The sequence below is a fragment of the Helicoverpa armigera genome, chromosome 22 (genome assembly GCF_030705265.1).
Source record: "Helicoverpa armigera isolate CAAS_96S chromosome 22, ASM3070526v1, whole genome shotgun sequence".
In the NCBI taxonomy this organism is placed as follows: Eukaryota; Metazoa; Arthropoda; class Insecta; order Lepidoptera; family Noctuidae; genus Helicoverpa; species Helicoverpa armigera.
The window spans coordinates 1,882,129-1,894,643 of record NC_087141.1 but is presented as its reverse complement, the minus strand read 5'-3'; the positions used below and the strand labels follow the sequence as shown (position 1 = coordinate 1,894,643).

At 35.5% G+C, this 12,515-nt stretch overlaps 2 protein-coding genes across 2 annotated transcripts; both read right to left on the bottom strand.

Moving 5' to 3' along the window:
- Positions 1 to 195: 195 nt before the first annotated feature.
- Positions 196 to 1,600, bottom strand: LOC110380618 (uncharacterized). The gene is made up of 4 exons (XM_021340645.3): positions 1,375 to 1,600; positions 1,128 to 1,189; positions 636 to 792; positions 196 to 319 (listed from the first exon to the last, which is right to left on the bottom strand). The coding sequence occupies exons 1-4, from the start codon at positions 1,577 to 1,579 to the stop codon at positions 237 to 239; spliced, it is 507 nt and encodes a 168-aa protein (XP_021196320.3). The 5' UTR covers positions 1,580 to 1,600; the 3' UTR covers positions 196 to 236.
- Positions 1,601 to 7,429: 5,829 nt separating this feature from the next.
- LOC110380625 (gustatory receptor for sugar taste 43a) lies at positions 7,430 to 11,491 on the bottom strand. The gene is made up of 9 exons (XM_064040588.1): positions 11,317 to 11,491; positions 10,457 to 10,650; positions 9,993 to 10,143; positions 9,545 to 9,700; positions 9,121 to 9,237; positions 8,684 to 8,875; positions 8,357 to 8,469; positions 7,832 to 7,996; positions 7,430 to 7,477 (listed from the first exon to the last, which is right to left on the bottom strand). The coding sequence occupies exons 1-9, from the start codon at positions 11,489 to 11,491 to the stop codon at positions 7,430 to 7,432; spliced, it is 1,311 nt and encodes a 436-aa protein (XP_063896658.1).
- Positions 11,492 to 12,515: the final 1,024 nt, after the last annotated feature.

The window sequence follows — 12,515 nt, the reverse complement described above, 5'->3', positions numbered from 1 at the left end:
TATTATTCAATTGATTAAAGTCCATCTTCGAGGCCTAATGGAATGGTGATAAGTACAATATTTACAAGAATTTGAAATTGTTTTTACAAGAAGTAAGAGAATTAATAAAATAACAAATTAAGTTACTTATAACTTGTTTTAATCAGATCGACTAATATCTAGAAGATTATTAAGTTTCACAATCATTAAATGTTACTAGGCCGGTATAAGTCTTGAGGAGGTATCAAACTTTTGTATTAGGACTTTTCATATCTCTCTATCTCCATCGACATCAAACATCTGATAAACTTGTAGGCTCTGTCGCAGGGGCAGGTTTCCTCTGAAAAAAAACAAAAAAAGTTTGTTCCATAAAATCGAATTGACACATTTCGTAAAAAGATAATGGTCATTTTAATCATTCTTCCTATTGCATTTTGTTCCACTGCAAGTCACAGGCCTCTTCTCATACGGAGAAGGAATAAAAGAATGAATTATCACGGCAACGGATCGGCAACTTCAGACTTTTAGGATTTCTTAACTATGTTTTTCTTTGTTGTAATTTTGATAGACAGGTTAGTAAAGTCACTCCATATCAATTAAACAGCCTACGCTAGTTTTAAACCAGCTATTGCAAGACTAGGGTATCATAAACTTACGTCGGTCAGCTGCGCAAAGAGCAGTCATGTCTCCGATATCGTCCATAGGCTTGCCATTCCGTTGTCCCGCGAATATGACGGCTGCCCTCGCTGGATTCAGCTGCATACCGTCTTCTGATACTATCCCAACATTCTCGAAGACACAACGGATGAAACACTAGAGTAAAACAAAAAAATTGCAGTCTTTGCCAAACATGCGCCAAATAACTTTGCGTTTTTGAAGTTAGCCATTTAACGATCCAGGATGGAAAGTAGCGTTTTGACTATAATAAAGTCGATAGCAACCAACTTTGGACAAGCAAAGCTTCTCGAAAGGATTTGTTTGAACAAATGCGTAAGGAATCAATTAGCTAACTTCATAAATGCAAAGTTATTTGGTCCGACTACACAATCTATTGGAAACAGATTTAGTATAATTTATTCCTATGATAAATATTTAAATCATAAACATCTGTTTGCCCAAGTTCAGTACATAAACAGTTTCCAACTTACCTTAGGCGTTTTATCATTTTCGTCTATGAAGCTGCCACTTTCGTTAAGAGATTCCAAGTAAGCTGAAATGAGAATGAAATAATTATTGTAGAACGAATATTACATGCCTACCTATATACATTCAAGATTCAAGCGAAAAGCAGCCCTTCTTTGGCAGTCGAGTAAATAAGGAAATTATAAAAAAAAGAATGAGGCTCTACGGTGTGAAATTAGGTTATCAGGACAACATAATTCTAAGGCAGCTTACCCATTTCAATCCGATAGCTCTCATTGCAAGCATTCATAACAGCAATTACATCTACATCGGCGTTGTTATCAATGCTGCTATCCTGGTCATCCACAGTGGTGGTCGTCATGGCTTCCTTAGGCATTGCACTCGTTTTAGTATTTGCCGACTGCGTCAAGGCAAATGTGATGACGGTTAAACCGATGGCAAGTAGTACTCTCGTCATTTTGATGGAAATATAATACACTGACATTGAATATGGTCAATCTGCTATTTATGTGGAGCGAGTTTTTGATTGGTACAGAGGCAGCAAACATTTCATGGATCAAATTCATGGATCTATATTAAGCGCATGGAAAACTATAGCTAGAAGAGTTTTGATCAAGCATAAGTAATATAGTGTTTTTCATGCCTAAAGTCTCGTGAGTGTGATATCAGTTTGGGCAGAATAGACTCCACGTGACTACTGCTTCCCTAGTCACACACTACACCTGGTAACGTACCTATTAATTTTTCATCAAGTAGTTTTTGTTTCGAACACGTGTTTTTCAGTAATGTATATTGATGAAGTTTTTCAATAACGAATAATACATAAATGATAATTTTCTATTTTTTTGTCATTAGTATATTCAGTTAAGTATTTATACCACATGTAAAATTTAAAGAACCTAAAATTAGCTTCATTTGAAATGGAAAATAAATAATACAGGAATAACCACTAACTACTTACAGAAGTGTACTTACTTACATTTTTGTTCTAGTTTTGAAAAAAATAACTGGTAATTATGCTACATGCAGTGTGATTTAAAAATTGTTTACAATTGCTGCTTCTATTATATTATACCTAATCATATTATAATATCTACTATCATAGCTAGATAGAGCTGTTAATAAAATAGTTATGTATGATCAAATTAATTAGTTGACTATTTAAGGCTGTTCCGCTTTGATCCATATGTGTATCATGTAGTTCCTTGTCTGTCCTTCTGTCACAATTTCACAAAAACTATCATTTCAACGTTTAGTTCGTAACTTATTTCGGTACATCTTTATTCATTCATTTATTTACTCATTACACTTACAATTTAAATAAAGTAAAAGTTACAAGATTTAAAATACGTATATCGGGGCGCAGGTGAAACCACGTGGAACATTTAGTATATTACTATAGATACCTAACGATCGGAATAATGCTGAAAATCGCAGCAACTTAGGTACTTAATTGTCACAAATTGTATGTGGTCACTGGTCGGCACATAATGTGCTATCATTTGTAATCGACGCAAATTGTTGTGATTGTGGATTCTAAATCTGTTTACTAAATATGAGAACGCTTCCTGTACTCATTATCCTTACTTATTTTCAAAGCCATTGCATGCCCTTAGTTCAAGTTCATTCGTATGGGTAGTCAGAAGCCAGAAAGTCTGAGAACCAGTCTTAACTAAGGGTAACTGAATTGAGGAGGTCAGATAGGCAGTCGCTGCATGTGGCACACTGCTTCACAGCTGTTTAAGGTTAGTCTAGAAGCCGACGAAAACATAGCTGAGAAAATGGTATGCTATGTGCTGCGAAAATATATTGCTTATTCTTTATTTTTGGATCCAATAAAATAACAATTACCAGGTATGGTTTGCAATAGCTTAGTCAGATTTTACATTTTATTCAAGACTAGCCGTTTTCCCGCGGTTTCAGCCGCGTCCCGTGGGAGCTACTGCCCGCACCTGGATAAAATATAGCCTATGTTACTCGCAGATAATATAGCTTTCTAATGGTGAAGAATATTTAAAATCGGTCCAGTAGTTTTTGAGTTTATCCATTACAACCAAACACACAAACAAACAAAGTTTTCCTCTTTATAATATTAGTAGGTATAGATGAATCAACTGGTGCACTCTTTCATTACAATTCCTCGACGGTGCATTTGAATGCGTTCCCGTTGCATTGCTCATAAAACATATGCGATCACTCACACGATTTACTAAAAGCGTCACAAACATACAATATTGCAATACGATGATTCGATATTACGTAGCAGTAAATGAGTTATAAGTATACCTACTTTAAGATATAGGTAAGGTTAGTTTTGGCAGGAGCTGGATGCGAGCAGCCGAAAATCGATGTCAGTGGCGTGCACTTGGAGAGGCCTATGTCCAGCAGTGGACTGCGATAGGCTGATGATGAAGTTTAGTTTCGATGAGTTTCATTCTCAGCTGCATTTGGAAAGATTAACGTTTTTTTATACGACAAATAATATAATTGAAGTTGTCGACATACTGTCGCTTTGGTTTTTGGAGTGACTATATCTGTGGTAAGATTAAAGTAAGTCGTAATGTAGTTCATATTGCCTGTTCTTTCATACAAATCGCTCTTCCAATATTGCCAGGGGAGTAGAAAAAGGGTGTGTCTAAGTGTAAGTATGTCATAGCTAAAACACTTCTCATTCACACAAAATCTCAAAAACAAATATATTGTTTGTTACTAATAAACCCTCCTTTTCAAAAACAATTAATACCAAACTAATTGTTCGAAGAACGCTCATTTCTCTTAAGAAAAACAACAGTTGTATGTATATTCGGCCGCCCGCTACAAACGCGTCAAGTCAGACGCCTCTAAATCTTGTTCGAGTAAACAGTTTTAGCTAAACAAATAATGTAATATTAATTTATAGCTCTCATATTGACAGACGTGTACATGGAAATGCCATTGCCCTTACGATTTCACTATAGAAGTACTACGTTACAAGGTTTAGTCGTTTTCCCACAAAAATTGTTGTTACAGTCGGGTTTTTGGTTTATCTCAAAATTAAATATAAAATTAAAATTTTAAATATCAAATTAAATAAATGGTTTTTGAAACGAATTGATGTAGCAATAAACATAAATATAAACATTAATAAATTATAGATATTAAATATTTAAACAATGAAAGATTTTTTCAAATTGGACCACTGATCCCTGAGATTATTGCGTTCAAGCAAGCAAGCTATTCTTCAGCATTACAATAATAATTCATATATTTATATCCTTTTCAATTCTTTCACATATTCAGCATCCAATCTACATTGTGTTTAATAATAATTCAAAACATATTTAAAAACAAATATTTGGTAAGTTAACAAGATAAAATTTACACACTGAAATGCAAATATTTGTCACTTTTACTGTAAAAGAGTTAAAAAACATTTCAAAATAGACAGCAAATGAAAAAAGCCTGCATTATTCAGGCATTATTCAGGCATTATAGAAATAAAAACAACTATATTTGCTTAAAATACACGAATCAGTAATGATTCAGAGAACTGTTTGTATTTGTGATTGAAACGGTATAATTGATTCCATATGAATTATTGATATGTAGCGCTATAAACAATATGATAATAAATCAAATCAGAAGAAAAGACTAGAAGATTTCTTTTATGATAAAATTAAAGAAATTGGATGTTGTGCCAATTTTTTATATTGATTTTACATGTAGAATATATCCAGAACTTTCATAACTAAGTAGTGACTTTAATATGGTTTAGTTTGCGCATACTAAATGCATTATCTATTGTCTAAATATGTAAGAAATAGGTTTTATTAGATTTGACTATTTTACTATCTCATTGGAGCCATAAAAAAAGAAAAAAAAGCTGTTTACTTATAAATCTAAATTGAATTCAAAAGATCTAGTCACACAGAGACTAACCTATCTGATTTCCTAAAACTGAGTTTAAAATTCTGAGTTCCTAAAATAAACTTTAGGAAGAAACGTTCATCCGTAATTAAGTAATTATGAGTCATGTTCACTTTTATCACCGATGTAACGATGTTAACCGTTACATGCTGCAGTTCTGTTGCACTTTGTCTATTCAAAGGGGGATTTATTAATTTGAGCAGAAATACTATTTCAACTTTGATATAGGTAAGTCAGAAATTTCTAACAGAACAGTTGTATTCAAATTAGTGAGGTTGGCTACGAGTTACTGAGAATCGGTCAAAATGTATGAACTGGTCATGGTTATTATTTCTGCATAAATCAAAGAGCATGCGAAAATATACGTATAACTCCGGAAAATCAAGTTAAGCCTACGGATTAAAATTCCAGATAATGTTTGCTTTAATTGGTGAAGTAATTATTAGCAAATAGTTTTTGGCGCTAAATTCTGAATCAGGCTATCTTTCCAAGAGAAGATTATAATATTCATCTCCTTGAATCGCCTACTTATATCTGATTAGCGTTCTCAACTTTATTTGGGCGGCTTTCAGCTGAAGCGTACACTTTTCTTGATTCTGGTGTTCGCCAAAATGAATTCGCCCTGATGAAGGTTCCTAGAAGAGGAGTTTCTCGCTAATAAAATGAAGGACTTTGATTTAGGCCAAATGTCTCAAAAATAATGTAAATTTCTTTAATTAAAGATGTATTATGGCACACCAGTTCAGCCCTTGAAATACAGTCACTATTTACTAGTGCCGTTACAGCTCCTACAAGAAAGGTCCCTTCTCTAGTGCACTGTTGAATTTCTAAGCAGTCCTTTATCTTATCCTGACAAATTGCGACTCAGTTCGGAATGCCATAGTTTTTTGTTCAGTTATTCATACGAATGGTTCACAGCTAGTGGTCTTGGTATAAATAATGAGGCCTAAACCATTGCAAACGATATTAGGGGTGGTTGTGTTTTATTTTCATATATTGGGAGTTCATTGTGGTAAAATATCTGAAAGTTTGTTTATTTTAGTATTCAAGCAGTCATCATAGATTAGGGAAAACCGAACCTAAACCATAAGAGTATATAGTACTATAAATTATTCTTGTGGACTCAATTCTTTTAGCCGTATTTGCGGGGCTCAAGCAGCTCATAATGATGACATTATTTATCTATTTAAATATTTACCTAGGTTATATGACTTTTCTTAAATCTGAATATATTTTCAGAAACCGACGAAGAAGCACAGCCAGCTTACGAATACGTACAAATATTTAAAAGTATACCAGCACTCTTTGAATATCTACTTGATGCATTAGAAGAAAGACCAGAAATATTGGAGAAGAATGACGTAACTATGTTTAACAGAAACCTTGACCTTGACCTTGATAATTCAGAAGAATGTGAAAATTCTGAAGATGACAAGGAAATTGACAAACGAAATGCCAAATGTGGTGTCAATGACAATAGTTTCAATAACATGAATAAGAGAGATACAGAGGGTTCCGATGAGGTAAAAGAATCGACTGTAACTTACGAATATGGCAATAGTAACGTTGTCACGACAGGTTTGGATGAAATAGACAGCAGTAAAGTACTAAAAGTTACTAGAAGGCTTGTAGACAATGACTTTAACAGCAAGGAAGTAGGTGTTAAGAAAAATAAAATAAAAACAAATGAAAACAGACTAAAAGGTCGTTTCAAAAGAGATGTTCTTTCTAAGCTAGATGATGACAGTACTGATCTATTCAGGACTTACGGTGAAGGATTTTTTGGATTTGAACATTTATTTGGCTTGGATTTGAAGCCTGAAGAAATAGAAGAACGCATACTTGAGGCTGAAAAGCTTTTGGAAGAACACAACAGTAAGAAAAATGAAGAGCTTAAAGCTTGGTAATACGTTCCTTTATAAGTCAATAGTTGCTTTTATATTAAGGATCTTCTTAAATTTTGGGTCGAAATTATGAGTGGCAGATACATATACATACATATACCTAACTGTTGATTGTTACGAAATAAACTGAATGAAAGAAATGTGTTTATTTTGCTTAGGTATGTTTTGTGTTAGGCAGACCCTAGAAATCTAGGCATACTTATAGAAAAATCCGTTAAAACTTGTATTGACTTTTATGGAGATCGTGATTATGTTATAACACATACAGGAGAATACATAAATAATACACACGTAAGCTCATATAATAACAGAAACCACACAACTTTTTGTGTTATCATAATTTATTGTAAGTATAACAAATTATCATAGATTGCCGTATCTATGGTAATGCCGACAACCACATTGGCAATAGATACAATATTTGCTCGACTGCTTAGAAGGTTATTTGGATTTTTGTTCATAAGTTTCTTCGGGTTTCAAAATTACCACGTCGTTGTTTACAGCTGAACAACGACAACCAAGTACGTTGTGATACTGCCTAGAATCTGTAAAAGAAAAAATTGTATTATCAACCAACTTCAAATAAATATAAAGAGGAGATTCTCAATTCGTCGGAATCATTTTATTTCACGTTCAGATAAAAAAAAAACTTTAATCAGCCATGAAACATCAAGCCCACATTCCAGCACGTATTTAACGAAACTCTTTAAAGTTTTAATAGGTTTTTTGTACATCGATTTTATATAGATATCACTTTTAATAATTAAAAAAGTTAGCTTGCTAAAAAAGTCTATCAATAAATGGACAATTTAAAAAAATAATCAATTCCGACCAGGAGTACCTGAGATTAGTTCAAATAAACTTCAGCTTTGTAATAGTAACTTATAGAATCAGCTTACCGTGACAATGAGCGACCTATTCAATGAGAACATCTTGAGCGGTGCGTAGGACACCTCGTTGAGGATCAGGTGCTGGTAGAACATCTGCAGCTCGGTCAGCAGAACGCCGTGCTCTGATGGCGTGTAGCGGATCATCTGGCTGATCAGGTGACGTGTTTGCTCCATCTAGAAGATTCCATAAAGCTTAGAGCTCCCACAAAGTTGGGAGACTAGATTAACGGTGGATTACAGAATAACCTATCTGTTGATTTTCTTACTGGAGAATTTGATTTTATTCGTGTGAGCCTTATATCAAAATTATATCTTCAATAAGCGAATCTCTAGATTATAATTGATATAATTGAACTATTACTGGTGGCGAAAATTATAACTAACTATAATAACGTTTAATTGGGAACTTATAGTAAGATGCTTTAAAATTAGATATTCAATTACTTGTAGCTAGCTAGGTTAATTTGTGAAAAGCGCAGGCGATTGTTGCACTTGCATTCAGTCAAGGTATACCTGTTTGATGTTGTTAAATACCTCTTCATGTGTTCGATGGCACGGTTCTACAATGAGCAATAAGTTGACAAAATGAAGAACAGCCCAGTTCAATTGCAGCAGGGGACTCGACCGATCAGACCTTTCTTTGTTGACTGAAATGATAAGGAATGAAAGAAAAACCTTCAGTTAGATGGCGTTCAGATGTGACTTAAAAACTATAAAACCCGATAAGAAGTTTTTGAAAAACAAAACACACAAATATGAAAAAAAAAAAACAAAATAGTCGTGGGTCTAAATTAAAATAAGCTAACTAAATCAATCAATTGTTGCCAAAGTACCAGGTGGTAATAAACCCGAAGAGCCTACTGAACTCACAGATGTTAGTGATGACATGGTACGGAGTGATGACCAGATGCAGTAGAAGGCATAGCATGAGTGCCACGAGGATTAATCCGTGGCTATCATTTACTAGGCGTATAACGTCACAAATAGAGCAATATAGCAATGCCAGACGTCGAATTGTGCTTGGAACTGCTTTTATTGAACTTTTTCTATAACCTGTAAATTGACGGGAATATTATAAATGCAGAAAAGGATGTCCTCTGCAAAGATAGGGAACATATTTCTGTGTTCGTTCACACTAATTAATGAACTCATTCTGATTTTTTAAGATCCATTCAGACGAATACCACCTGCCGTCGCTTGAATTTTGCTCTAGGAATGTTTTCATCAAAAAGATAAAGGAAAATTGCTGTCTATCATAAATTAATAACCTAAAATAGTCCAGTAATCCAAGAAGATACCTTTGTATACGGCCATGGTATCAACAACGCTGTTGATGGATTTGTTAGGAATGGCTGACCTGTTGGGGTGCATGTTGATGTAGCTGTCGTAGTTTAGCGCACAGTTTGTCAACTCAGCTGCAAATTGACATAATAATTATAAGGTTTGAAGTAGAGCTCCTGCAAACTGCAAACTTTTTGCCGGCGTATAGTTTGTCGGGCTCATAAATACTGTCAATCAACGATAGGATCCACTAATGGCTGTCAGTCCGCAGTCTGCAAGGGCTCAAAACTTACAAATATATCAAATGCTATGGTAAGAGATAACATACAAATAGCGTTGAATTATTTTTACACTACCATGTGGAGTTCTTCTTGTCAATTCTTGTTGATAAGCCAAAGATATACAACTTCAGGTCTAACTATTAAAGATGTTTTCACTTACAGCTGTCTAAAATTTCTTGCAGCAGGTTCTTCAAGCAGTTGTTCAACATCTGCAACGAGGTGAGGACAGAGGTCACGGTCTCCGAGAATGTCACCAGAATGACTTGTTGTACTATTGTCGATATGTTGTAGAATATGTACATGCATGATGTTACAACTGAAAAAAACATTCATAAAACCCATAAGCCTCCTAGTATACATGACATATGGTAAAGTTAAATACAACTATATCACACACACACATACCCAGAGTAATGTTAGGTTACTCGAAAGATGACATGATGATGAAGTTGTGGATGTTAGTATGACGGCTGACAGAGAACAATGAAACAGTAAAACATATTGCACCGACTTCAAATGATTTGGGAACAGGGCAGAAAGAAGAAGTTCTTTTGGTATATGGACGTTCCACTGCAACACTAACTGCTTTCTGCTATGTAGGTACTTACTTTTCCCGTGTTCAGTGATGACTTGGTATATAAATATGCTGTAGTCCACCAGAATGGTGGAGACTACGAAGATCATGGAACTCACGGCGATCAGCCTGCGATTGGCCTCGTTTGAGGGCTCTTCGTGAAACAAGGATAATCGTAAGTTTATCTGAAAACAGTTTGATTGAGTACGATACCAGGACAATAATTGCAGTAAAATCTGGCTAGTTCAAAAGCAAATACATGTTTGTATCCTCAGTTTCCCTAAATAGTCTCTTTTATTTAGGCAGGCGTTTACGGGCGAGCAGCTTCAGATGGACTTGTAGGAAAAAATATTTATTTTTCTATGACATAATGGCGTTACGTACTCTCTTTAGCAACCTGAATATAATTGACGCAACAATGAGTTTGACTCACACACACCCAAACACACATTTAGAACACTCAAAACTGAACACTTATCTTATACACTTTATCCCCACCTCCTCCAACTTGAGCGCGTACACCGTGAGACACCTCATGCGGCTGATGCCGGTGAAGGCAGCCGCGCAGACGACGATGGCCACGGTAGCCACATCAGCTAGCCACACGATGCGTGTGGAGTTGGTCCGAGTGCGGAACGAGCGCTCCGGCTGGATTAATATGTCGATCGCTATCGTGAATGATGATAGGAACCCTGGAAAATTCATCACGATCAATGGCACTGCCCAGGACAGGCTCTCTTCTCGTACAGAAGAGGACTGAGCGTAAATCATCACGCTTGTTCAAGGCGGATTGCCGATTTCTGACATAAGTTTTCTCAAAATGTTTTCCTTTACTTTTACTCAGTCATTGGTGGCTAAGATACACATAGTATATAAGAAAGAGGCACTTATGGGAAGAATTGCAACAACTTATATTTCTATAGTGGAAAGTTTCCGAGTTATATAACGGTCTTTTTGGGAAAGCGAAAAATCTTGGAAGCTAATTAAGTAAATCAAAGACTGGATTACTTTAGTCAAAAGCTTTAGAACATTATCTAATAACACCAATTTAAAAGGCATATAAACAAGTAAGCCCAAGTAATGGTATCTAATTTTATAAAAACGTATTCGTAGTTGTGAACACTTCTGCTTCTGGTGATGTGTGAATTATTATGTATTTCCTTGTTTCAGGATTCTTTGAAATTGCACAGTCCGTGTCAATGCGGCTGCAGTGTGGCAACGACGCATTTACTAAACCACAAATAAAACGAGAGCCGTGGCAACTGTGCGGCGACGGTAAGTGCTCGACAAGCCGCACGTTTGACACACAGTATATAAAACTCAGAATTCAAAAGAAGCCTGAAGAGCACATAACTCACACAAACAGAAAGACAGCGCCTTCCCGTAGCAGTTGGCAGCTCGTGAGGTACGTATGTACCAGCCGCCGTGCGTTCTCCTGAAGCTGAGGGGAGCCACTCCAGCAATCTGAGACATCCTTAGCATCATGCTCAGAGTGCCCGTTACTACGCACTCCGTGTCGGGGAAGGCACTCATCTCGAGGACCTAGGGAATAATGTGTAGTTTCCTTTCTAAACGTAATATACGGTCCTTGTTCATAATGGGCTTAAGAATGAACTTGATGGGTTTTAGTCAGTAAGTCTGACCCTCACGCTCACCCGCACGCAGCGGGTGGGGTCATTTCAAGATTTTTCATCAAAAAGTAATAGAAAGGTCTACGTATACTGCAGACTGTCGTCCGATAGTTTGATGTGGTTTATAAAGCACCTAATAGTTACCTTACTGGTTGCTTCAAAAGGATCTGCTCAGCTACAGTTACAGAACTTAAGTAATAGAAAATATTGTCACATAATTAATCAAGTTATGTAATCTTAAGTCTGATCAAAAGACTCGTCTTTATTTACCAAAGACGAAGATTCGAAAGCGAAGGATAAGAAATAGGATTTTTATTGACTAGCCAGGATAAGTTGTGTAGTACGAACATATTTATTCGTGTAGAGTTTATGGAAATTAGGGGTCCTCAATATTTCAAGTACACGCATATAGCCTACATCTTTCCTCCTAAAACTGGCTAACGATCCGCGCAATGTTCCATTACGCCAAAATGTTTGGCGAGAATTATACTTAACTGTTAATAATAAAAAAAAACAATAGGATTGAATACTTTTAACTATCCGCTAACAAAATTTTCTTGGAAATGAAAGATCATTAATTAAACTTAATTATTTAGTGAGGTGACAATTAAATTGTTTGTTTAGTGCTATTATTTGAACGAAAATAATTTGTTGTCATTAATGATGAATTGTCATATTGCTCACTTGTGTTAAAGGGGGTGTGGCAGACACACTCATATAATAATAACTTAAGGATATAAGGATACGTTAAATTAATTGAACTAAATTAGTCCTACATAAAGGACATTTTTATATCATGAGGTAATCATTTCTTAATTCTGTTGTGTACCTACTTAGTAGTAGGGGTGAGGTGTTATATAACTAGGGCTGCGGGTTGTTCGAAAGAGATACCGCGGCCCTGGTACATAAAAGGCCTATGACGGAAC

Bases quoted from the DNA above. Each gene is read 5' to 3' on its own strand.
- LOC110380625 (XM_064040588.1), bottom strand. From the start codon at position 11,491: ATGAGTGCCTTCCCCGACACGGAGTGCGTAGTAACGGGCACTCTGAGC. The intron at 10,651-11,316 runs GTGAGTTATGTG...TGAATTTTCCAG, and splicing joins GGCGCTGTCTTTCTGTTTGT to GGTTCCTATCATCATTCACG. The intron at 9,701-9,992 runs GTAAGTACCTAC...TGTTTTTTTCAG, and splicing joins CATCACTGAACACGGGAAAA to TTGTAACATCATGCATGTAC.
- LOC110380618 (XM_021340645.3), bottom strand. From the start codon at position 1,579: ATGACGAGAGTACTACTTGCCATCGGTTTAACCGTCATCACATTTGCC. The intron at 793-1,127 runs GTAAGTTGGAAA...GTTTTACTCTAG, and splicing joins AAAATGATAAAACGCCTAAG to TGTTTCATCCGTTGTGTCTT. The intron at 320-635 runs GTAAGTTTATGA...GTTTTTTTTCAG, and splicing joins TCTTTGCGCAGCTGACCGAC to AGGAAACCTGCCCCTGCGAC.